The following is a 25,945-nucleotide window of genomic DNA, read 5'->3' as shown; positions in this document are numbered from 1 at the left end:
CGGCTCGGCGCGTCCCCCGCGGCGCCCAGTCCAGCGCCCGCCGCCCGCCTTCCCGGACCCTGCCGTCCGGCTCCCCCGGGCCAGGACCCCGCGTCGCGAACCCGCGATGGCCAAGCGCAGCTCGCTGTCCATCCGCATCGTGGAGGGAAAGAACCTGCCCGCCAAGGACATGTGAGCGCGGCGGAGGGTGGGAGCCCCAACTTTCCCGGGAAGGGCGCTGCCACCCTTACGCCTGACTCTTCTGGGGTCTGCCCGCAAGTGGAGCAGCGGCGAGAGTGTGGGAGTGTGGCCGCGGTGGGGGACGGGCAGGGAAAATGGGGACAGTGAGATTTACTACGAGCTCCAGACAGCAAATGACAACGGGGGGGAGAGTGTCACAGAGGGCTGGGGACTGCGGAGGGGGCGGGGATCTGTCAGCGGGCTTAGTGAGGAAGCGCCGCGGCTCACAAGGAGAAGGGGCTTTGATGGGACAGGAGCTGGAGCGCGGGGAGATGTCGCAGGGGAGACGTCTTGATGAAGTGTCCCGGGTGTGGCTGGAGGGGGTGGGGTGCCCCCTTACAAACGAGGGTCTGCTTTAGTATTACGTACAGAGCCCTTAGTACCCTGGAGTGTGCACCTGAAACAGGCCCTGTGGCCCTGGGGCTGTCCCTGGGCTTCCTGCTGTGCACGTGGGCCGGGGAAGGTTCTGGCCTGAATAGTGGGTACAGGTCAGGTGCCAGACGGTGGGAGGGGGCTGGGCGGTAATTGTAACTTCAGCCCACTTGTGCCTGGGGCTTTATCTGAGATGTCCTGTTAATCCGCCAATGACCCGGCAGGCAGTGCTCATCCTTCCACTTTACAGATGAGGAAACTGAGGCTCAGAGACCTGAAATGCTGGCTCCGAGTGGCAGAGCAAGGTCTTGAATCTGGGGCTCCTAACAGGTGCTGACATCTAGGGATTACCCGGCCCCTGGCCAGATTTGAGAAGGTTTCAGGAGCCCCTTGTCCCACCCTTCTCAGTAGGTCCCAGGGCTAAGTCCCTGAGCTTTCCCATGTGCAGCCTCAGGCAGCTCAGTGTGCCCTAAACCTCAGTTTCCCCTTCTGTAAACTAGGGGCTGAAAGCTCTCTATAGGGAAGGGTGGAAAGCTCAAAGCTCCAGGGGCATTGGCTGCCTGGAGGAGTTGGGGAGGGGCGGGGAAGGGGAGCCCAGAGAAGGAGGAGGCATTGGGTCCAAAGTCTGCTGGGCTGGAGCCTTCCCACCCCTGGGGCTCCCGGATGCAGAGAAGTGGCCAGGAGGGGTGAGGGGGTGGGGTAGGGGTGGGTATCTGTCTCCCGGTACAGTGGCCGCTGTGAGCTTCCCCGCACTGCTCGCTCAGTGCCACCGCAAGCAGTTCCAGTTCAAGGCCCCCTGGGCCTGAGGAGGCCGAGCTCAGCAGTTGCCATGGCAATGGGTGAGGGAGGGGGGTGGGGGATCTCAAGGTGGGTTTCTGTGCTTGAGGAGAAGTGGGGTGGCAGCTGGGAATGAGTTTTGTGGGGCGGGAAGGCAGACTAGCTCTGAGAAGGGTCTCAGCCCCCAGGCCCAGCCTCTAAGCACCAGCCCACCCCACTGGCTCAGTAACTAGGTCATCTTGGCCTCCTCTGGCTGGTGGCGGCTGGGAGGAGCAGCCCCTCCGTCTGTCGCCTCCCTCCCCATCTCTGAAGCAGCTGGCCCTAGTGGCTGACTCCAGGCTCTCCCCAGCCCAGGGCAGTGAAAGTCTTGGGCTGTGCCTACCTGGGAGCCCAGGTGCCTGATTGCCTCCCCAGCCCTGCCTCTGCACAGCCCAGGGCCAGGGGCAAGGGGCCTCATCCCCCCCGGGGGAGGGGTGCCTCCTAATCTCTTTCCTCCCCCTGCCCCCTTGTCTGCCCTACTTGCCACCTCTCCCTTCCTTCCTCCTGGTGGCTGGTGGACACAGCCCTGACCTGTCAACCATCTCTTAAACTATCATAGACTCAGCCCCTCCCTCCCTCCCCTTTGGACAGCTGCGCTTCACAGCTCTGCCCCACATATGGGTGGGGCCAAATGTGGGGCCTCTGCCTTGCTACTCCCCTCCAGAGTTCTCCAGAAAACTCCTATTCATCCTTCAGGGCCCTTCTCAAACTTGTCCTCCTCCCCAGGGCTTTCCCTGGCGCCCTGGGCAGGGTTCATGGCTGTGGGTCGGCTGGAGGCAGCCCTTGGTGTGGCACTTCCTCCTTCGGGAGCTGCCTGACTGTGAGGACAGGGATGGTGGCTCATTCATTTTGGCACTCCCAGTACCCTGAGGGACCTGGTCTGTAGTAGGGGGAACGAGAGGTGTTGAGGACCGTCCCATTAATCCTCTTATTAGCTGTATACGGTAGATAGCCTCAGTTTGCAGATGAGGAAACTGAGGCTCGGGATGTAGAAATCGCTTGCCCAGGTGACACAGCAAGTAGGTAGAGGAGTCAGGATTCAAACGCCCTCTGTCTGCTGCGGACAGGCCAAGAATCCTAGCTCACCCAAGGCTGCGAGCTTGTCATGGGGCTCAAGGGGACTGACTGAGCCTCGGAAATCTCATGCAAAACATCTGGCTGCAGGGACAGCAGGGATTTGGGGATCACAGGAGGCTGTGACCAACTGCCAGAGCCTCGCTGTGCCTCACCAGCCCCCGGTCTGTCTCCTGAGCAGCATTCCCTCCCCCCAGGGCTGGCACACTTCTGAGGACGGGGAGCTCACCACCTCTCATTGTGGCCCATCTGAGGAGGGAGTCATCCTCACACGCCTGCCACCTGCCTCCCTACCACTTCCACTCATGGGTTTTTATTCTTCTTCAGGGTGCAGAGCTCAGCTGTGCGCCCCATCGCCAGCAGCTTCCAGCGCCTGCCTGCTCTGCTACACTCCTTCCCACTGCCTCCCATCCCTGGGCACCTGGGTCAGCTGGGCAGGAGCCAAGGCTCATGGTGACCAGTGGCCCCTGGCTCCCATGCCCAGTGGCCCTGGGGACAGGCCCAGGGCTATTTCAGGGTTTTCCCTGGTCCTCCCCCCTCCATAGCCTAGAAATTGCCAAGGCCCTAAATATAGAGGCCCTGCAAGGAGCCAGGCTGGGCCGGTGGCGACTGGCTTGCAGAAGGAGAAGTGGGAAAGGGGCCCAGCCCAGGGGCCTCACCAGGCAGAAGGCGCTAGGCAGACTTGGGTCCCAGCAGCTCAGTAAGGGACCATGGTTGGGCCTAGGTCTTTAAACTTGGCCTTGGCCCACTGTTGGCACTGGCCCCTTCCCACCCCTCTGATCCAGCCACCCAGCTCATCGCAGTCCTTGCACACCGGAGTTCTGTTCCTGGCTCCAGGCCTGTGCCCACTCCGGTGATGCTGCCTGCACCACGCCCCAGGCCTCACCATTCATTCGTGTGTTCATTCACCGCGTGAGAGCTGAGCGGCGGGCAGTGCTGGGGTGGACAAGAGTTTGCCTGGCCTAAGGGTCCCCCAGGTCAGGAAGCAGAAGCAGCCCAGTGGTGGGGGACAGCCCAGAGAGGTCCCCCATTGCTTCAGCCAGCACTGATCGCTCCCTGCTTCTTCTGAGCTCCTTGAACAAATACGCGTGTGGCTCCGGGGTCCTGCAGCCCAGCATCTGGGGGGCACAGGGGCCTCATCGCTTGAGCCCCGGAGTCCCCTGGCTTTGGGCCGGTGGGATGCAAGCTGGGGTGTTCACAGGAGACTTCCTGCAGAGGGGCTCTTGAATGATGGGGGTGGAGGTTACAGGCAGAGGACAGAGTCTCGGAAGTGTTAGCGTTTACTGAGCACCTCCAAGGGGCTGGCCCTGTCATGTCATCTAAGGGACCCAGGGCAGCTGCCTGTGAGCTGGCATTACAATTCCCACTTTATAGGCGGGAAAACAGCCTGGGCAGACATTTCCTGTCTATGTCGGGAGAGCCTCTGTGCCCCGAGTGGCTTCCTCTGCAGGAAGAGCCCCTTTTGAGAAGGGAAGCAGAACTTGGAGTTCCCCAATCTGGGACATAGAAATACACTTCCGTGTTATGGATGGAAGTAGGGAGGAACAGTTCTAGAGACAGTCGTCATTCCCCTTTTTGCCTAGTGTCAGCCCTGGGTCTGGCTGGAGGCCCCTCTCAACCCCAGGGACCTGCCACCAACCTGAGCAGTCCCCGTTCCTCCTTTCCCGGATGGCTGGGAGTTCTCCAGGGTGGACTGTTGTATTTGTTCATTCGATCACTCGTTCATTGATTCGTCCATTCACCCCTTTCTCGTGCCAAGCCCTGTCCTGGGCCCTGGGGACACAAAAGTGGTCCCCACCCTCAGGGAGTTCGTAGCAGGTGGGAGGCAGCTGATGACATACATCACTAACTGCACTGGGATGGAGGGGGAGGCAGTGTGAGCCCGGGGCAGACCCTTCCTCTTTGTCTTCAGGTCAGGGGAGGGGGCAGGGGAGGGCTGGCAGGAGGGTTGGCAGGAGCAAAGGCTGGGGGGAGAGCCAGGCGCTAGCCTTTGGTGTGGAGGGTAGGGGTGCAGGAGCTTGCCTGGGCCCGTTGCTTGGACTCTGTTTTCGGGCGGGGCAGGCATGGGGTGGGAGTGGGCAGGAAGTAGGGGCATCCTTTCCCAAGCATCCCCTCCCTCTCACCTCCTCCCTCTGTCCCCTCCCTTTCTCTCCCCTCCTCCTCTCTCTCCCCTTCCCTGTCTCTCCCCCCTCCTCCCAAACCCCTGCATATAGGGGTGCAGCTTCCTGCCTTTCCCTCACCACCCCCCCTCCCAGGCTGAGGGTGGGGGCACAGTGTTTTGGCCCGTGGAGCTTTGGGCTCCAGCCCAGGATGAGGCACCTCCTCCCCCTGCGCCCTGTCTTGGGGGCTCCCACCTCCCCTCCCCCCAGGGGAGGGAAGGGCACTGCTGGAGTCCCCATCCTTGGCCCCGCCCCTGCTGGCTTCCCTGCAGCCTCGCCCCCCGCCCATCTGTCTTGCAGCACTGGCAGCAGCGACCCCTACTGCATCGTGAAGGTGGACAATGAGCCCATCATCAGGTACCGCCCACGCCCCAGCCCCCCCACTCCCAAAGCGCTGTGCATTTTGCGGGAAGGGGTGAGGGCGGGGAGCGCCTATGCCCCTGGGTCCCCCCACAATGCCTGCCGCACCAGCTAGGACGTGAGAAAGAGCTGCCAGTAACTCAGTGGGGACTCAGCCGACTCCGTTCATCTTTACAATCCTTACAGCCCCCAAGAGAGACAGATGATGACGATGACAATTAGTAACCACAGCTATTGAGTATGGAGCGCTGTCTCTGCCAGGCCCCATGCTAACCCTTTCCCAGCCTGCTTCATTCTTACCCTGAGCTAGATACTATATCATCAGACCCCAATTTCAGATGAGGAAACTGAGGCTCAGGGACACTGAGTAACTTGCTCAAGGTTGCATACCTTGAGTGGCAAAGCCAGCCTGGAGCCCAAGTCTGGCTGATCCCAGAGCCTGATGTCTGGGCGGGGTCTTTGCTGTCCTGGCCCCTCCCCACCCAGACCCCTGCCTCCAAGTCCATGGCCAGAACCGCTCTGTTGTTCTGCCCACCTGAGTGCCCGTTGCCCACCCCTCACCGAGTCTGCAGACTTCCAATTCTTGCCCCTCTGAAGGCAAAGAGGCACTTTCTCGAGGGTCTCCAAACCAGGGTTGCCAAGGAGGGAGGGGTGTGATGGGTCTGATTATCCCAGTACATACACGGAAACTGAGGCCCCAGAGTTCAGGTGACCTGCCTGAGAAGTGGTTGGCATGAGAGTGGTCCCCTGAGCCTTCATCTGGGTCCTCCCCCACCCCCTGCTGAGTCCGGAGAGGCAAGACTGTGACCCTCAGTGGTGTGAGGCTGGGAGGCCAGGCTTGTGGTGCCAGCTACTGCCAGCTGTGGTCTCAGTTTCCCCAAATGTAAAATGGCACGTTAGAGGCAGCCCTGTGTCCCACCCAGGGCAGGGAGGGAGGCCAGGGACTGGCGGCTGGCGCTGGGCGGTGGGGTCTGATGAGGAAGCATCGGAGGCAGAGCCCATTGTTGCTGGGGTGGGGTGGGGAGATTCGAGGAAGGTGGGCTCACATCTTGCAGCCCTGCCTTGCCCCAACCCAGGGCCTGGGGGTGGCCTCGTGGGTGGCCCGGTGGGTGCTGAGGGTCCTCTCCTTCAGGACAGCCACCGTGTGGAAGACCCTGTGCCCCTTCTGGGGTGAGGAGTATCAGGTGCACTTGCCACCCACCTTCCACGCTGTGGCCTTCTACGTCATGGACGAGGACGCCCTCAGGTGGGTGCCGCCACTCTTCAGCTGGGGCCGGACGCCGCCATCTACCCGGATCCCCGGCCGTTTCCCTGCCAGGACCACTGGTCCCCTTGCAGCCTGGAGGGAGGCAGAGCCCCGAGGGCCTGGGAGGGGGCAGGGCAGGGATTCGTAGGGCACGAGCTGCATCACATGGTGCATGTGCAGGCTACAGGCACAGGTGCGTGTGGGGGCATGAGCTGTGAAATGGGCACTCAGCATGAGCTTGGCATGTGTGTGGGCACACATGTTGGTCCATGTACAGAAATACCACGTGCCCGTTCAGTGTCCGGAATCCAGAAGCCACAGGTCCCCCCTCCATTGAGCTACACTGCAAGTGACTGGAGTGTCTACCTCCCTGCTCCCCACAGGGGACCCTGAACTTGGTGGGTGGGGGTGCTTGGTTCTTGGGGAGCAGGTGCCACAGCCCTGCCCGGCTCTGGCTCCATCTCCACCCTCTAGCCGGGACGACGTCATCGGGAAGGTCTGCCTTACACGGGACACGCTGGCCTCTCACCCTAAGGGTAAGATCCCCGGGAGGGAGGCCACGGCTCACTCCTGCGTCTCCCCTGTCTCCCCGCCCCGGTGTGCGCACCCTCTGGCTTCTGTCCCCCTCAGAGACCTTCCCTCCCAGCTCCCTCGGTCCCATGCTCAGGGAAGGCCATCTCTACGCTCCCCAGAGCCTGGGCCTGTGTGTGTTCTGCCCACTTTGGGACTTTGCTTCCCTGGGTGGAGAGGGGCTGCTGCTGAGGGGTCTGAGGCCTGCCCCTCATTCCTCACTGCTGAGGTGTAGGGGCCCCTCCTCCAGTTGGGATAGCGCCTTCTGTACCCCATGGGGTCTGCCGGGGCCCCGGCGCCCCTCTGTCCTAAGTCTAAGGGGTTGGCCTGGAGCCAGTCAAGGCCGTAGAGCCCGTTGGATGTTTCCTGGGGATGCAGACATTGTTTTGAGGGCCGGCCCTGCCCCAGCCTCACTGTGTGACCTTGGGCAGGTCTTGTCTTCTCTGAGGGTTCAGATCAGGAGTTCCTGGATGCTTCAGGCACTGCGCCCGAGCCTCGGTGACCCTCTCACCGGCTTCCCCGGCACACACCTGCTCCTGTCTGTGAGGCTGGGGCAGGCACAGGGGTGGCGGCAGGCTTTGCTGACTCATGGAACCTCTCTGCCCCAGCCAGGCCAGAGGCCTCTCCTGCCTGCAGCCCCAGCCAGCCCCTCTGGGGTCCAGAGGCCCCAGTGAGGCCCTTCCTCAGGGTCCCATGCAGCTTCCCCACCTGGCCTCAGACCCTCCTCTCAGCCGCCCTAGGGGAGAGCCACTCTCCTCTTATTTTAAGATGGAGAAACTGAGGATAGTCCCATGATGAGATGGGGTCAGGACTGCTGAATGCATCGTGGCACAGTGGTTTAGGAGCAGACCCTCACTTAGATTCCAATCCCAGCTCCTCCACCTGCTGCTGTCCAGCCTCCGACCCCCAGTTTCCCCATCTGTCACTGGGGAAGGCAGCCCCTGCCTCGAGGGTGCTCGAGAGGATTCCGAGGCGATTATGGAGGGGCCACGTGGTGCCTGGCAGGGCTGAGGGTGAAGGGTTGGCGGGAAAGGGCCTGGCCCCTGGCTCAGCTGCAGCCCCACAGGTTTCAGCGGGTGGGCCCACCTGACGGAGGTTGACCCCGATGAGGAGGTGCAGGGCGAGATCCACCTGCGGCTGGAGGTGGTGCCAGGGCCCCGGGCTCGCCGGCTGCGCTGCTCCGTACTGGAGGCCAGGTGAGATGGGGGGCTGGGGCGTGGTATGGGGCCCATGAAACCAGCGAAAGCCCCTGAGGAGCCTCCGCTCCCCGCACCCCTGCCTCTTAGCCCAGGGCCTCCTCCCATCAAAGCGTGCTCCCAAGAGAGGGTCTGGGAGGGTTTCCTGACCTGGAGATGTTTCCTGGGTGATCTCTAGGAAACTCGGGGGACATGTCCCTTAAAGGAGTGGGTGATATTCTAACGGTGGAACTTTAGGCATCGTAGAGCAGTGGGGTTGGGGTGCAGGGGCACCCTGAACTGTGACCCCAGTGCCCCAGCACCAAGGCTGGGCTTCCCCCCGGTTTAACCCCAATGTGAACTTGGCCTGGTATGTGTGTGTGTGTAGGTCCTCGGTGGGGTTCAGGGGTGAAAAGAGTTGCTGAAAATCTCCAGATGGGCAGGGTAGGGGTTCTCTCCAGGAGGGACAGTGGCTTGGCTGGCTCAGTGGGCCTGAGTCACCTGTGCCAGGGCCACCCCCGCCCCACTTGCAGGGTATTTTTAGCTGCAGGCTCCACTCCCGTCTGGGCCTGGGTGTGAGTCACAGTCCGTGAGAAGTGCCTTCCTTTCTGGCTCCAAACCCACCTCCCTGGAGTCCCTCCCTGCCTCTGGGGCAGGAGGGCAGCCCCCCGCCAGCCAGGGCCTGTGGAGCACTGTGTCCCCCACCCGGGGGCGGTCAGCCTGGCTGGGAGGAAGATTTCTTTCTGGCAAATGAGGGGTGTGGGTTGGATGTGCACGGGGGCGCGTTCTGTGGCTGCCCCAGCTTTATTTTTGCCCTGGGAAAATGGGAATGGATGGAAAATGTCTGGAACTGGGCAGAGCCGCAGCCATGCCCCCACGCTCACTCATTCTCCCGCCCCCCTTCCACCCCTACTCCCCTGGCTCCTCCGCGCCCTCAGCCCTGCCTGGCACCAGGCTGTCTGGGACACGGGCATGCACAAGTGTGCACCCACTCACACGCATGGCCAGGCTCTGGGACTTCAGGGCTGCTTCTCCCAGGCGCGCATCCCCTCCCATGGACATGGCAACACCAAATCATTTCTCCCCGGCCGTCCCCTCCCTCCAGGAACCTCTCAGCCCTCTCCTTTCCAGACGGTTGGGGACACAGTGGCTGGGCCAGTCTGGCTGCCCCTTGGCAAGTCCCAGCAGAGGGAGGGGTGTGTCCAGGCCTCTCCGGGCTGTCCTCAGTGCCAAGACCCCTGCTGGAGTCCTGAGACATCCCCGGTTGCAGCAGAGGAAGAAAGAGCACGTTTTCCTTATGTTTCTGGGCACATTCTCTAGGCCAAACCTTGGAGTTCTATTGCACAGTTTCCAGGGGGAAAGGAAGGCAGGCACGAAAGGCTTAAAACTTAAAATATCGAGAGGAAACAGGCAGAATGATGATGTTTATAGTAAACAGGAGAAGCATGGGCTTTGCCGTTCCTCCGCAAAGGGTTCTGCGCTGGAGGTGACCGGACTTGGGCTTCGTGAAGCTCCATCTGTGGGGAGGGAAGGACGGTCTGTCAGTGCATTACTGACATACCCCGAGGAGGAGGACATTACTGGGCCTTCTGGAAGGCCATCATCGCACCTGGCCTCAGTGGGGTAGGGGAGGAAACTGAGGGTCAGAGAGGTCGCCCCGGCTGCAGGCTGCCCTGGGAACAGAGGGCAGGGGGCTCAGCCTGGGCTGTCCCCCGGTGGCACTTGCCTCCCTGCACCCCCAGAGCAAAGGGCAGCAGCTGCCTGATCAGATGGAGCCTCGGCCTCCACCTTGGGGGAGTCCTGGCCACATGGGGGACACTGGGGAGACGGCTGTGGGAACAGAGGCCCAGAGGGGGAGGGGCCAGGGTGCACCCAGGCCTTTTCCAGCCCGGTGTGGCTACCTCCCAGTGGAGACAAGCTGGGGGGGCTCAGGTGACAAGTGGGTGAACCTCTCCCCCCCAACCAGGGACCTAGCCCCCAAGGATCGGAATGGCGCATCTGACCCCTTCGTCCGAGTACGCTACAACGGCCGGACGCAGGAGACCTCGGTGAGAAGGCCAGTGGGCCGGGCGGGGACAGGAGGCTCAGGGCCGTGCCGGCCCTGTCCTCAGCATCACCTGGGAGGTCAGATTGGGACCGCAGTCTCACAGAGCAGGCCCAGAGAAGGGGGCGACCTCTCTGGGGGGACACAGCAGGTCTCAGCCCCGCTAATGCCAACCCCTTTCACCCCGGCCATACTGGGGGTAGGGCAGGGTTTGAGACAGGCCGAGTGGGGTTAACCTGGAAAGTCCAATGGCAGCCCACCCTGCCTTCCCCACCCCCCAGGAACAACCAGGGCCGTGGGCTCAGTCCTGAGGGAGGGTGCCACGGTCTGGGTTCTCAATGCCGTGGGGCCTTGGACAAGTCCCTTTGCTACCCTGGGCTTCAGTTTTCCCTGTCTGAGAAATGGGTGCGGACTTGGACAGGACATTTTGACCTCTGCTATTGCAAAGCCTCCAAGGCAAGGAGTCTGCGGGGAACCAGGGAGGTGTTTGGGGTGGCTCTGCCTTTGGCCTGGGGAGCCCTGTGGAGTCAGCCCCAACCCCTCCTTCCCTTCTCTGGGCAGATTGTGAAGAAATCATGCTACCCACGCTGGAACGAGACCTTTGAGTTTGAGCTGGAGGAGAGAGCAGCGGAGGTGCTGTGTGTGGAGGCCTGGGACTGGGACCTCGTCAGCCGAAACGACTTCCTGGGCAAAGTGAGCACTGCCCCAGGGTGCACCTGCTGCCTTCAGCACCTGGCCCCCCTTCCAGCCAACCCACCGTCAGGGACCTCCCTCCAGCTTCCCCAGAGAATGACACTCAGGAAGCCGGGCACTCCCTAGAACCAGCAACTGGCCCCCACTGCTGCCGGTGCTCAGGGACCCTTGGAAGGGACTCCTCCCCACTAACAGAACAGTAGTTTGCAAGGAAGAGACCCGAGTGTCCCAGCCCCAGCATGACACCCTCCCCCACCCGTCTGCCCTGCCCCAGGTGGTGTTCAATGTCCAGAGAATTCGGGTGGCCCAGCAGGAGGAGGGCTGGTTCCGGCTGCAGCCTGACCAGTCCAAGAGCCTCCGGGACAAGTGAGTGCTGGGGACTTGGCAGCAGGGCTGGGGGCTGAGATTCGAGAGTTGGCTTCAGGCAGGCAGGGCAGGTGGGGGCTCAGGGGTCAGGGGACAGAGCCCCAGGGTTCCTTCAGCCCTCAGCCTGCCAGGCCAGGATCCCTCTCCTCCAGGCTGCACCCACCTCCTGTCCCTTCCCACAGCCCTGCGCTCAGCCCTGTCCTCTGAGCTTGGAGGCAGTCCAGGTCCTCTGTTTTCTGCCTTCTGGCAGTTTCTAGAACACGTGCTCAGACCTTTTCCCGAGGGTTTCCCTGCAGATGTCAGAGCAGGGTTTAAGTCCCCAGAGCTGGTGTCCCTGAGCCATACCTCTGAGTCACTCCCCAAGATTCTCCAGGCATAGGGCTGCCAGGTAGAAGACAGCACACCCCGCTAAAGCTGAATTTCAGGTAAACAGCGAGTACTTCTTTAATATAAGAATGACCATGAAATATTCGAGACATACTCTAAAAATACTCAAATGTAACTGAGTGTCTTGGGTTTTTATTTCACCAAATCTGGCAGCCTAGCTGGGACCTGGCCTGCTTGCTGTGTCCCCACAGCCCTTGGGTGGCTCAGTGTTGTCTCCCTGCAGAAGGCCCCAGACCCCCCATGCCCACCCTTAGCAGGGCAGGTGGACGGATGTGCGTCCAGCATGAGGGCTTTTCCGATGAACCAGACAGGGGCCCGTTTTGATGCCTGTGGGTGTGTGAAACGTGTGCTGGGCGGGGGCAGGGGGGTCTTGGAGGATGTTAAGCCTCGGTCCACACACACCCCCCAGGAGGGGTCAGAACAAGAAAGCGTGGAAGTGAGATCTGATGTGGCGAGTTGCTTGAGCTGCTTGAGCCTTAGTTTCCCTGGCAGGTTGTTATGGGGTTGGGGATTTGCTTCCAGTGTAAAGTGTTCACAAGAAGCCGCTATTATCTGGGAGTTTATAGATTCGAGATCGGGGAGCCCTGTATGCACAAGTGGGTCAAGCTTGGGGGCCGCAGGAGCCTGGAGGTGGCAAGGAACCAGGCTTTGAAGACAGACGGAGGTTCCATGAGTACAGAGGCAGGAAGGGCTTTCAGACAGAAGAAATAAGCAGTAGGGGCAGCGCCTGGGAGAGCAGCGCAGGGAACCCACACAGGACAGATGGAGGGCAGGAGCAGAGAGGTGGGGAGGCTGGCCCCGAGGGGGGGACGGACACGTGGAGGGGGGCACAGCCGAGGACAGCCTGGGTCCCTCGTGGAGAGGTCACAGGCTGCACTTTCCAGGGGCAACCTGGGCTCCTTGCAGCTGGAGGTGCGGCTGCGGGACGAGACGGTGCTGCCCTCTGGCTGCTACCAGCCCCTGGTGCAGCTGCTGTGCCACGAGGTGAAGCTGGGCGCCCAGGTGAGGGGGCTCTGGGGGGAGGTGGGAGGGTCTGTCCTCCCTGTCCTTCTGAACCCATTCTGCAGAGCAGGACATGGAGTTCTCAGGATGTAAGGAGCTGGCCAGTGCCCAGGGCCCCACCCCCAGCCATTCCTTGGGATAAGTGCCCCCTTCTCCATGGTGCTCCAAGGTCCTCAGAGTGAAGGTTCGGGTTCCCCTGTGCCTCTCCCACCCCTGCCTCTCCCTGCCGCCTCCTGCAGGGCCCAGGGCAGCTGATCCCACTCATCGAGGAGACGACCAGCACTGAGTGCCGCCAGGATGTGGCCACCAACCTGCTCAAGCTCTTCCTGGGGCAGGGGCTGGCCAAGGACTTTCTGGACCTGCTGTTCCAGCTGGAGCTGCGGCGCACCAGTGAGGCCTGGGAGGGAGCCAGTCCCGGGGTGCGGGGTGGGGGCAGGGAGTGGGGAATCTGCAGGGGGCAGATGGGACAGGTGGGGGAGGGGAGAGATGGAGCAAAGGACAGAGGTGGGACCGTGGCAAGGAGGCCTTTTACTGAAGGGCTCGCTTACAGCCCCATCCCGAGGGTCCTCTGTCCTCCTCCCCACAAAGCCTTGTCCCAGCGCCCTCCACCCACTGGAACCTCTGCTTGTAGGTGAAGCCAACACCTTGTTCCGGAGCAATTCTCTGGCCTCAAAGTCCATGGAGTCTTTTCTGAAGGTGGGTCTGCATGGCATACTGTCCTCGTTTTATAGATGATAACCGTGAGGTTCAGAGAGGCCAAGAGACAGAGTTGGAGCCGAAACTCAAGTATTCTGTCTCAGTGTCCAGGGCCCTCTAAGGTTAAGAATTTCATTCATTCATTCATTCATTCATGGAGAAGCAGTGTGTAGAGCTGCCCTGCTTATGTAGCTGGCTCCTTTTGGGCAGATACCGCAGCAGAGGGTGCAGGGGTGGCTGCTGGGAAAGGGCCGCTGGAGGGGGGACGGGACCAATGCGGCTCGTGATGGCCCCCAGGTGGCTGGGATGCGGTACCTGCACGGCATCGTGGGCCCCATCATCGACAAGGTGTTTGAGGAGAAGAAGTACGTGGAGCTGGACCCCAGCAAAGTGGAAGTTAAGGATGTAGGGTGAGGTCGGGTAATCCCTGGGGGTGCCGTGGGTGGGGGGTGCGGGTTCAGGCCCTGTCTGTGAGTGTGTGTTCGTGGCTCTTTCTGCCTGGGTTTACCTGTCGCTTCTCTGCCCACCTGTGTGTCGTTTCTGTGTCCGTGTCTCGGCGGAGGCCTTCTGGCGCTTGTGTCTGCGGGATCCCTGTCCGCGTGGCGTGCGGGCGCTCACCGCACCCCTCTCTGCCGCCCCGCCCTGGCCCACGCAGGTGCTCGGGGCTGCACCGCCCGCAGACCGAGGCCGAGGTGCTGGAGCAGAGCGCGCAGACGCTGCGCGCCCACCTGGGGGCGCTGCTGAGCGCACTCAGTCGCTCGGTGCGCGCCTGTCCCGCCGTGGTGCGCGCTACCTTCCGCCAGCTCTTCCGGCGCGTGCGCGAGCGCTTCCCGGGCGCCCAGCACGAGGTGCGCCCTCTGCCGGCCGGGTTGGGGACAGAGCGGCGGGGAGGTGGGGGAAGGCGGGCAGAGGGGCGGGGATGCAGTCACAAGGGCGGGGGCCGCCGGGCACCCAGGCCCAGGGGAACTCATGCTCTCCCGCACCCCTCCAGAACGTGCCATTCATTGCCGTCACCAGCTTCCTGTGCCTGCGCTTCTTTTCTCCCGCCATCATGTCGCCCAAGCTCTTCCACCTGCGGGAGCGCCACGCGGACGCCCGCACCAGCCGCACCCTGCTCCTGCTGGCCAAGGTGCGGGCCTGCGGACCGGGGCGGGAGGCCCGGCCGGGTGTTGCAGCGGGGCCCCGCCTGGCCTGCACTACGTCCCCTACTGGCTTGGGGAAGGCCTTGCGACGAGGCTGCTGATACTCTCACACGGTTACTGTACCTGACAGTGTGCAAAGCTTTCTCGTGGTCGCCTCACCTGAGCCCCATCTCGTAGATAAGGGAACAGGCCGGCCAGGGGTCGGAGGCTGCCCAAGGGCGCACAGCCTTTCGGTGCTGAACTGGGGCCTTCCAACCCGAGTCTACATACTCCCAGGCTGGGGCACCCAGTGTAGCAGAGTCTGAGATTAAACTTGCAGAGAAGGTCACTAGATTGGGTCCAAATGGTCTCAATTATCAGGACCTCAGAGGCCATGATCCATCCCTGATCCCCCGGGGGGCTGAAGTGGGCCCGTGGGCAGGGCTTCTGCCGCCTTTGCCTCCATCGCTACAGCTGAAGCAGAGGCTTGCGAGGGTGTTGGGGGCCTGCAGTGGCCAGGGCCCTGTCCCAGCAGAGCCTGGTCCTTCGTGCTGTCACCCCCAGGCGGTCCAGAACGTGGGCAACATGGACACGCCAGCTTCCAGGGCCAAGGAGGCTTGGATGGAGCCGCTGCAGCCCACCGTACGCCAAGGCGTGGCGCAGCTGAAGGACTTCATCGCCAAGCTCGTGGACATCGAGGAGAAGGACGGTGGGCGCTTCCCCGCGCGGCCCCGCCCACAGCCTCCTGCTTGCGTTTGCCCCGCCCACCGCCTGCTACTGGCGTTTGCTCCGCCCCAGCCCCGCCCCCTCACTGGGCTCCCCTCTCCCCTCCCTCCCTGCCCCGCCCCCCTACAGAGCTGGACCTGCAGCGGACGCTGAGCTTGCAGGCGCCACCCGTGAAGGAGGGGCCGCTCTTCATCCACAGGACCAAGGGCAAGGGCCCCCTCACGTCGTCATCCTTCAAGAAGCTCCACTTCTCCCTCACCACCGAGGCCCTCAGCTTCGCCAAGACGCCCAGCTCCAAGGTGGGCAAGCAGGGAAGATGGCAAGAGGGGCTCCGGGAGATTATAGCACCCTAGAGGCACCTGTCCCCTTCCTGAGAGTGCACCTGAGGTCCACCAGGGTCAGAGAAGAAAGCCTGGCTAGGACCAGGTTTCTGGTGTCCTTACTGTTGGTCAGCTACCAGGCCACTCCAGACCAAGAGTATAAGGCCCCTCTGCCGCAAAGCACGTGGGGCAGGCAGTGACTGTGGCGTCCAGCCCTGGCTTCTTGGTCAGGTGCATGGGGTGTGGCACTGAGAGAGGCCAGGACAAGCATTGAGTCCTGGGTTCCAGCCCTGGATCAGCCATGTGTACTTAGAGAAAGTGTCTCAATCTGAGCGTTGGTTTCTTGGTCTGTAAGTTTAGGAAGACGGTCCTTACCTGGTTGTTGAGAGTTAGATGAGATGATGTCTCTAGGGTCCTAACCCGGGGCCTGGCGTAGTACAGTGCAGGCAGATGGTGTTAAAGACACTGTGTCACTTGGGTTGGTCTCCTGCAAGCTATGTTCTCCCAAGAAGGGCTAAGGACGCTTCCTCAATGTACCTGTTGACCCCTTGCTGGGCTGGCCACCCCCAGTCATCCAGGCTATGGGGCTGGTCTGCCAGGGGTGCCCAGCCCCAAGCAGGTGAAGGTGGGGCTGGGGTAGGTGAAGGAGTTTGTCACCCCCTGCTGTGAAGGAGCCAGCTGAGGGATCCCACCAGACGAGGGGCCCAGCCTTTGCCCCACCAAAGACCCCTCAGATTCTAATTACTACGCATCCCCATCCCCAGGATTGAAAGGTTTTCCCACATGGGTGTTATTTAATTCCGGTCCCCGTTTTTGCCCATTGTCAACCTCTGATAGTCAGTCAGGTGGCCTGTCAGTCTGAGACAGCTGGGGCCACCGTTGTGGCCTTCCCCGTGGTTGGCCTCTGCCCCAGCAGTAGAAGCCCCATCCCTCCCGAGGAGCTTGCAGAGGTGGGGAGCATTTGCAGTGTCCTGTTGGGGCCATTCTGAGTGTGCCTACTGCGGGTCAGGCACCTGTCATCTGCCACCTACTCTTCTCTCCGGCCTTGCCCGAGTGCTGGTGTCATTCTCATTTCACAGAAACCGAGACGCACAAGTGCAAAGGGACTTGTCCAAAGTCCCCCAGTAGGCTGTGGTGGAGCGGAGATGTGTGCCTGTGTCTGCCTCACTCTGCAGCCGGGTTCCCCCCATGGGAACCCCAAGACTGCACGGTAGCCAGTAGCTCCGACCCTCGGGAGTTATGGGGGGAACGTATGAGGCAGGAGTGAGCCATGGTGTGAACAGTGCTCGTGAAGACTAGGAGTGAGGAGGAGGCTGGGACAACCTGGGAAGGCTTCCTGGCAGAGGCAGGAGTGTAGAAGTGCCGAATCTTAGTCCTGGAAGGGATCTCACAGATCATCTTGTCCAGCCCTCTGTGGGTCATGGATCACCTCTCTAAGATCCCCCAAAGACTCGATTTGCATGTTACTGATGACAGGCAGCTCACTACCACTAAAGTAGCTTATTCTGTTTTTGCAGCTCTCTGCTAGAAAGTTTTTTGCCTGGAGTTGAAGCCCACTTTGCTGTGGCTTTCTTCTCTGATCCGTGCTCTGCTCCTCTGCTCTAATGCAGCAGAGACCGTAACTCTGTTTTCTAGAACCTAACCCCTGAGCTTTCTAGCCATTCCACAGGGAAATGGATGGCAAGTCTTTGCCTCTGTCTCCGTGGCATCTGTGCATCCCCCTGTGCAGTGCCACCCTGCTGCCCCCTTCCTGCCACCTCTCCAGTGGGCACGGCCCCAGCATGGGCAGCAAACCCTCTTGGCTGGGCAGAGGGTCCTGCCACCTCTTTTGTCCTTTGGCAGACCCCACACGAGGCAGCTCAAACGTGTGTCCCTGCTCCTCCCAAGTCATGGCATTGCCCCTGCTCTGTTTGTTCCTAAGGCCAGTGGGGGCGGTGGGCTTGGATGCCAAGCTGGGGAGTGTGGGTGTTATCCTGAGGGCCATGGGGACCTGCCATTCGGATGGCGAGGGGCCAAGGTGCCTTCTGGAGGGAGGATGCCAGAGGCAAGGGGGAGGGAGGCTGAGGGTGGGGGCTGGGGGCATAGATTCAGCATTAGCAGGTTAGGGGCTGTTCAGCAACATGTGTACTTTAGATTCGATAATGACAGGAGGGACGAGGGAAGAGATATGGCTTGCAGAGCCTAGGAAAACAAAGGTGGTTGGAGAATTAGTAAGTGCAAAGGCACAGGGCCTGGCCCGTCGCAGGCCTGACTTTGTAGCCCAAGGAATGCGGGGTGTCCAGACGCCGTTCCAGAGCCCAGAGCTCCCAGGCCTGCCGGGAGCCCCTGAGAGGCCCCCCTCCTTCCTTCCCAGTCACCGGGCACACGGTCACCATCAGTCCTGGCTCTGCCCTGGCTGAGGCCACTCACAGAGCAGGCTCCGGGGAGCAGTAGGCACTCCGGGTCCCCTCCACCACCCCTGGTGCTGCGGAAAGGGAGGCTGAGGCCCAGAGGCAGGGAGGGGAGTGGCCCCGGCCAGAAACCTGAGTCCCCCTTCCCTGCCTGCCCCAGAAAAGTGCCTTCATCAGGCTGGCGAACATCCGGGCGGCAGAGAAGGTGGAAGAGAAGAGCTTCGGCAGCTCGCACGTCATGCAGGTCATCTACACGGACGACGCGGGCAGGCCGCAGACCGCCTACCTGCAGTGCAAGGTGCGGCTCGGGCGGGTGGGCTGGCGTGAGGAGGGAGCGAGGCCATGGCCCGTGTCTTTCCACGGGCTCCCGCATGTAGGTCTGCGTGTGGTCCAGTGCGTGGACAGCTGTGTCCCTGTGATTCGGAGCTTGCACGTGGCACCCGTTTGTGGGAAACTGTATTTCCAGGAGTCTGAGTGGGTGCCCGTGTGTTTCGTGTGTGTATCACCGTGTGACAGTCACACATTATGCACGTGTTTGGCTGTGGGTACTGCCTGTCCGGTACCTTCCTCATCTGTTCATTTATTAGTCATTCGTTTATTTACAAAATACCTATGGAGCACCTACTAGGTCCCAGGTGCAACACAAGGTGATGGGACACGGTGGCAGACAGAGCAGAGTGCCCACCCTCATGGAGATTTTATCCCAGGGGAGAAGGTGGACCAATAAGTAAATATTGAAAGTGTCCAATGGCAATGTGCCTCGAGGGGAACCGCAGGAGGCTAAGCGAGAAGAGGAGGGAACAGAGGGGGTGCAGCGGGGAGGGGTGCTGCTTTATAAAGGGTGGTCAGGGAGGGCCTGTGACAGGTGGCATTGAGCAGTACCTTGTGAGGGGCCAACCAGACAAGTATCTGGGCAGGGACACACGGAACAGGGAACGGTTGAAGGGGCCTTGTATTCCTCCCGGGAGTGACTGTCCTTGGCTGGTGGGGAGGAGGTCACAGGCCATCCCCCAGGGCTGTACCCTTTAGGGGTTCCCTTTTGGGTCAGGCCACAGGGAAAAGTGGTGACAGCAGGGCCACCACATATGCTTGGCAGGTTCTGGGATACCCACAGGCATGGCGGAGGGGCCGGTGGTGGCTGGAATCCAGCCCACGCTCTGCTGAGCAGGCCACATGCCCAGCACACGCTGGAGCAAGGGCCACCTTTCCCAACTTATGGCTGCTGGGAACGTGGCGCTGGAGCAGTTCGAGAGCTACAGGGAAGGAGGGCTTCCTGGAGGAGGTGACTTCTCAATGGGCCACCCCCTTCCGTGTCCCCTGCAGTGTGTGAATGAGCTGAACCAGTGGCTGTCTGCGCTGCGGAAAGTGAGCATCAACAACTCTGGCCTGCTGGGCTCCTACCACCCCGGCATCTTCCGTGGGGACAAGTGGAGTTGCTGCCACCAGAAAGACAGGACAGGTGGGTGCGGAGGCCTGGGCCCCATGCTCTGCGTCAGTCCTGGCAGGCCTCAGGCCAGTGCATGGGGCCCTTGTGCCCTGCCTGTGTGCCTGGGGGACCCAGCCTGAGGAAAGCCCGCCCCTCCGCGTGCTCTGGGCAGAGACGGTTGGAGACCAGGTAGTTTGGGAAACGCCAAGCGATGTGTGGGATGCACGGGAGTGAGTATGTGGAAGGCTCCGAAGAGGCCTGAAAACCCATTAGAAGCCCGTTTCTAATGCTGTGTAACCCTGCTAGCACTTCCCAAACTTATCTGACAGGGAACCCTGGGGAACCCTCCTCTTGCCCAGTGAGCTCCTTGCAGACTCAGTGTCTCAAGGAACACGCTTTAGGCATTCCCTACTGAGGAGAACCAAAGAGAGCCCCAAGTCAGCACACTGCCACACTGGCAGCCTGATACCGGAGCTGTGGCTGGGGGTGGGGTGGCTGGGCCTTGGGTACTGGAGGGACACAGGCAGGAGCTTCTAGAAGGACTCTTGGTGATAATGGAAATGGTGTGTATTCACACTGTCCAATACTCCAGTCACTAGCACCTGTGGCTGTTGAGCATTTGAAGTATGGCTAGCGTAGCTGGAGAGCTGAGTTTTAATTTTTTTAAACCTTTTCTTAATTTTAACGAACTTAGCCTCATGTAGCTACCCTCTTGGACAGCACAGTTCTAGAACTTTTGAGATCTTCCCCCCCGCCCCTTATCCCCACCTGCTTATAGAGCAGTACATGGAGCCCCCTGGCCTTCAGGCTAGGCCAAGCCTCTGTCCCCAGGGCCCAGCGTGGCAGAGGCCACTGCTCTGGTCCTGCCCTGATTTGTGGTTGAGCAGTGGGTGGGGATGGCCTTTGGTGACTCTTTGCAAGGGCACTGCTGGCTGGTTGACTTGACCTGCAGCTTCTGGCTGTAACTGTCACAGACACACCCTTGTTATCGGTGAAGTGGGGCCTACCGTGGCCCAAGAGGCAGGACCTGTTATCCCATTTCATGGAGGAGAAACTGAGGCCTTAGAGAAGGCAGGTGACTCAACCAAGGTCATAAAGCCAGCAAGTGGCAGGGCCAGCTCATTCCAAGGCACAACCCCCCATGGCCCACCTCACCATGATCTCACAGTTCCAGGCTGCTCCCTGCCTCCTCCGAGGCAGGAAACCTTCCAGCAAGTTGTGTATCCTGCCCAACTCCCTGGCTCTGTAGTAACGTGTCCCGTGGTTCAGGAGCTGAATCTGAGATGAGCCTCTGTCCCCAGAAGGTGGGGAAAGTACCAGGCCATACTTTCTGCCCAGCTCTGTACTGGGGGCCCCTGAGTCCATACCTCTGCTTCCCTGGGCCTCAGTTTCCCCATATGTACTGCCAGGAAGTTGGACGTGGTGGTCCCATAGTGCCTGCTCATAACTCTGCCTTCTCTCTGCCACCAGATCGGGGCTGTGATAAGACCCGGTCTCGGGTGACCCTGCAGGAGTGGAACGATCCTCTTGACCATGACCTTGAGGCCCAGCTCATCTACCGACACCTGCTGGGTGTGGAGCCCGCCCTGCGGTGAGGAGGCTCGTGCAGGGGCTGCGAATCCCACGCAGGAGAGCCTGCGTGGCCCCGGGGATATGCACACCAGGGCTGGAACTGGGATTTAGGCTCGGGGCTGCTGCTCCCTGGTGGCTGGCCACCTCTCTGCTAATTGCGCCCAGCACCTTCCCACCCCACAGCCACGTTTGGCCGGGGCCCCAGAATACCTCTGCAACACAGGGCTCTCAGGTTAGGATGGAGAACCCAAGGGTCAGAGCCGGGGCTGCTTCCTGGCATGGGCTGAGCCTGTCTTCCGACCTGCCCAGCCAGCTCACAGGGCCCTCGGAGTGTAGGCCCTGCCCTCTGCCAGCTCCCGGGTTCCTTGGTCAGCTTGCTTAATCCAGTGGCTCTTGGCCCTGGCTGTAGCTTAGAAAAAACAGGATGCCTGGCCCCCGTCAGCTGGGAATCTCTAAGGGTGGGGCCCGGGCTTCCTGAGAGCTCAGCTTCCCTGAGCCTGCTGAGTGGGGCTCTTCTCCCCCACACCCCTGCATTCTGGGTCCTCCTGGCTCCTCATCAACTCCTCCAGGGTTTATCTCTTTCCTGAAAAACCTTTGAAGCTGGCGCCGTCTGTCTGGAAACATCTGCTCCCCTGTGAGCTGCAGCCACTTTGCGGCCACCTCCTCTCTGATGGTGTGGCCCTGGCTCGCTGCCCCGCCACGCCCCAGCACCTATTCCTGCCGCCTTGTTCCGTGACTTCATCCTCCGCTAGGGAATGCGTGCACCACCCCCACCTGGACCCTCACACCCACGGCCACGCCCTAGCACTTGCCCTCCTCCTCCTCCTCCTCTTCATTTGCAAGGCTCCATTTTAACTTCACATGTGAACTCATTTAATAGTCACAGTCACCGACCCAGGTCGCTGCTCTTATGATCCACGCTTAAGCCAGAAGTGGCAGAGTGGAGATTTGAACCCAAGTCCTCTGGCTCCGGTGCCCTTGGTCCTGACCACCTGTGCACCTGCCGTCCTGAGAACGTTCTCACCCCATCCCAGCTCACTTCCTCTGGATCCAGCCCACCAGGACCTCTGATCCACCAGCGCCCGCTTATACCCACTGTCTGTGGTCCCCGGCTGTGCTGGCTTCCTGTGGCTTCTTTAGCAAATGAGTACAAACTTGGTGGCTGAAAGCAACACAGATTTATTCCCTTACAGTTCTGGGTGTTGGCAGGGCTGGTTCCTCCTCTTGGTGACTGTAAGGGAGAATCTGTTTCCTGGCCGTTTGCAGCTTCTGGAAACCACTTACCTCCCTGGGCGCAGGATCTCCGAAGTGCATCACTCTTCTCTGCTTCCGTTCTCTTGTCATCTTCCTGTAACTTTCCTGCCTCCCTTTCATAGATGCTTGTGGTCACGTTTGCGGCCCACCTGGAGGATCCTCTGCCCAACTCAGGATCCTTAAGCACATCTGCAAAGTCCCTTTTGCCATGTCAGGTGACAGTCCCTACCATGTCAGGTTCCAGGGACTAGAGCCTGGTTATCCTGGGAGGCCACTGTCCAGCTTGGCCCCTGCCCGCCTGCTGCCCTCACGTCCCCAGCCTATACCCAGGCAGCTCATCGAAAATTGCGTTTCCTGGAGGAAACTGTTTTTGAGGGTCCCACTTTACGTTTTCTACCCACATCTTTGCCCAGTGCTCCTCCCGCCAGTCCTGTGGCCGGTTGCTCAGTTGGGTTGCCGTCTGTCACACTCTGTCCCTGCTCACCCCTTCGGCACATGGTCCCAGCCCCACATTGTCTGTGCCACTTTGTCCCTAAACACAGGCACGACCCACAGGTGAGTGCTCGTCTTCCCACAGCCTGGCCCACGCCCACCTTTGTCACCTGCACCTGCGTTTCCCGCCTGCTCGTTCTGTGGATGAGCCAGGTCATCCCCCAAGGCCCCTGCCCACTGCGTCCTTCACGCAGGGGCTGTGCTGCTGCTGGGGTCGCCCCTTCCACCTTCAGGGATTTTTCTGTCTCTCCTGGGTCATTTCCTCAGCCCCCAAACACTCTGTCCCCCGTCTTAAGAAACGAGCCCTCCCTTGACCTCACATTCCTTGCAAATATGGCTGCTTTTTCCATTTGCTTCCTTGAGGTCAAAACTTTTTTTTTTTTTTTTTTTGAGACAGGGTCTTGCTCTGTCACCCAGTGCAGTGGCTCACGCCTGTAATCCTAGCCCTTTGGGAGGCCAAGGCAGGAGGATTGCTTGAGCTTAGGGGTTCGAACATAACAAGACCTCACCTCTACAAAACATTTAAAAATTAAGGCCAGGCGCGGTGGCTCACGCCTGTAATCCTAGCCCGCTGGGAGGCCGAGGCAGGTGGATCGCTCAAGGTCAGGAGTTCGAGACCAGCCTGAGCAAGAGCGAGACCCTGTTTCTACTAAAAATAGAAAGAAATTATCTGGACAACTAAAAATATATATAGAAAAAATTAGCTGGGCATGGTGGCTCATGCCTGTAGTCCCAGCTACTCAGGAGGCTGAGGCAGGAGGTTCGCTTAAGCCCAGTAGTTTGAGGTTGCTGTGAGCTAGGCTGACGCCACGGCACTCACTCTAGCCCGGGCAACAAAGTGAGACTCTGTCTCAAAAAAAAAAAAAAAATTAGCCGGGCATGGTGGCACGCACCTGTATCACAGCTACTCGGGAGGCTGAGGCAGGAGGATCACTTGAGCCCAGGAATTGGAGGTTGCTGTGAGCTGTGATGATGCCACTGCACTCCAGCCTGGGCAACAGAGTGAGACCATATCTCTAAAAAGAAAAAAAAAAAGGCCAGGGAACAGTGAAAAGGACTGAGCCAGAATGCCTACACAAAGGACTTTGAGCAGAGATCCACCCAGCTCTCATCCTCCCTCCTGTAAACACACGGGGAACGCACCTGTAAGGGCCCGGGGTCTTTGGTGAGCCCTGTTAGGAAAATGTCATTGTCTCCTGTTCCGTAAGAAGGAAATTCACTCTGTGGCCAGCTAGGGGACTTTCAGGCCCCACTTGGCTATTTCCCACGGGCCCTGCAATGTGAGAGTGACGGGCCGAGCTTGGTTTTCAAGGGCCCCTCTGATTACCCACGGTGGCGGGGGAAGAGGAAGGAACTGGGAAGGTGACCAGGGGCTCCTGTTGCGTCTTTGGAGATTGAGAGTCAGTTCCTGCCCCTGGAGCCATCTGCAACTCAGGAGGCCCACGCTGGGTCACCAGCCTTCCTAGCAAGGGTGCCGGGAGCCCTGGCAGGGTGGGCTGTGGCCACAGGCCCTCACTCTGCCCTCCCCCACAGGGAGAAGCTCCAGGAACCAGGCAGGAGCACAGAGGCAGGCGTTGCACCCACGGGCCCTGGCCAAGGTAGGTCCCTCCCGTCTGGGACTCCCTCTTCGTCCCCAGCCACCTTCAGAGATGCGTGGGTGAGGAACCCCGGCCCACTCCCAGGGCCCTCTGGCCTCCGAGGCCCTGCCTGCCACCCTCACGGCCACATCTGCCTCCAGCTCCCGAGGACCCGCTGGCCCAGCTGCTCCGGGTGCTGCAGGACCTCCGGGAGGCCCACAGCTCCAGCCTGGCCGGCCTCCCACCCTCGGAGCCCACCCGCCTCCTGGAGCTGCAGACGTGAGGCCCACCCTGCATTCCCACGCCGAGCCCCCTGCCAGGCGCTTGGAGACCCCCGAGGAGCCCTGTGGATCCTCCCCCCAGGCCCCTCGCTGGGCAGGGCGAGTGGGGGGAGCCAAGTCCACAGCTGACAAGCTTGGGCCCGTCGTGGCTGACCTGACGTCTCGGGACTGCGGAGGCTCCCGCTCCTCTGTGAGGCCTGGCCGCTGCCTGTGTCCCCTACAGCCATCGCTGCCACTGGCCTGGACTCTCCAGGGACCCTCCTCTCCCGCCTAGGATAGACCCAGCCAGAAACCAGCCCTCGGAAGGTCCATGCCCGGGTGGGCAGGGAGGTGGGAGCACGGGCCCCAGGGGGCCAGGCCAAGACCTCAGCACCCCTCACTCCTGGCCACCACCCCACTCGCTCCCCTCTCCCTCCCGCTCACCTGCCACCGACAGTAAACCTGCTGAGACTGCTGAGGCTCCGGGGTCTTGTGAGGGGGTCTGGGGGGACAGTGGCCCTGGGGTAACCTCAGAGGCTGCCGGTGGGTGTGGCCGAGGATGGGTCCAACAGCGTGGCCTCTGGGCACCTCTGTCCCCCTTCTCTGGTTCCCACATCTGGGGCGGGGGCTCCTTTTCTCCCCCCCCCCATGCCCCTGGGTCCCGCCCCTCCCTCCCCACAGGCCACAGAGCCCCGTGTGTCCTGCCAGCCGTTCTCTCCTCAGGGCAGCCCCCTCCAGGCTGTCCCTGAAGATGGCACAGCAGGGGCGGGGCTGGGAACCTTGAATCTTGAGTGGTGGCCTGGCCCTGGCAGCGAGCATCCTTCCCTCTGGGCTGGGAGTGTTGGCCACGTGGGGGGTCCTGGCTTCCCCCAGTGGCGTCTTGCCAGGCTGAGCTCCCAGCAGCATCCACAGTGACCTGGCTCAGGGTGGGGAGAAGGCCGTGGACCTCCCCCCGCATCCACTGCTTCCCCGTAAGGCCCTCCCCTGCCTTGGTCATGCAGTCACCTCCCCCACCCTCTGACCCAGACCCCAAAGGTCCCCCGTTGCCCCATTCCTGGCCCCGAGAGGTTTGTCCGATGCCCCCATCAACAGAGGCCCCACTGGTCTGACTGTTGGCAAAGCTTGACTCTGGGCCAGTCCCCGCTCTTGGGGGACAGGGCGTGCTGGGGGCTAGTCTGCCTTTCCTGGTCAGTCCCCTCTGAGGCCCCCCAGCTGCCCACCAAGCCCTGCCCCCTGCCCAAGGGGAGCCTCCACTGCCTCTGTGGGGCAGGGGTGACGGGCCACTGGCTCACACCGCTGAAGTGGCCCTGGGGTGGCTGGAGCAGCAGGGGACGGGGGCAGGGCTTCCATCCCTCCTTACCCCGCCCCGTGGTGCCCCTCCTGTGGCCGACCTGCTGCCCACATACAGGGTGAGCAGCCTTTGTGCCTGTGAGGGCACGGAAGCCCCTGAGGCCTCCAGCCCCAGCCTCCTGCTGCCCCCACCTCCCAAAGCCTCTCTCCCTGCCCCGCCAGCGCCCCCTGGCTTCAGCCTCACTCCTGACCACAGCGGCTAATAGACAAAGCGGACCTCCAGGTGGGCCCTGTTCTAGCGTTTTGCTTCTGTGAATTCATTAATTCCTCACCTATTA

At 61.2% G+C, this 25,945-nt stretch overlaps 1 protein-coding gene across 1 annotated transcript; it reads left to right on the top strand.

Annotated features, from left to right (window-relative positions):
• Positions 1–25,945, top strand: RASA4B (RAS p21 protein activator 4B). Its single transcript, XM_045543067.1, has 21 exons — positions 1–171; positions 4,941–4,997; positions 6,133–6,246; positions 6,721–6,782; positions 7,883–8,012; positions 9,958–10,039; positions 10,597–10,728; positions 11,003–11,094; positions 12,366–12,483; positions 12,723–12,873; positions 13,115–13,179; positions 13,477–13,589; positions 13,835–14,027; positions 14,171–14,308; positions 14,865–15,009; positions 15,156–15,325; positions 17,897–18,034; positions 19,060–19,195; positions 20,633–20,753; positions 24,014–24,078; positions 24,219–25,945. The coding sequence occupies exons 1-21, from the start codon at positions 107–109 to the stop codon at positions 24,338–24,340; spliced, it is 2,409 nt and encodes an 802-aa protein (XP_045399023.1). The 5' UTR covers positions 1–106; the 3' UTR covers positions 24,341–25,945.

Source organism: Lemur catta, chromosome 2, assembly GCF_020740605.2.
Source record: "Lemur catta isolate mLemCat1 chromosome 2, mLemCat1.pri, whole genome shotgun sequence".
In the NCBI taxonomy this organism is placed as follows: domain Eukaryota; kingdom Metazoa; phylum Chordata; class Mammalia; order Primates; family Lemuridae; genus Lemur; species Lemur catta.
The sequence above is the reverse complement of the archived record's forward strand: the minus strand, read 5'-3'. Positions and strand labels throughout refer to the sequence as shown.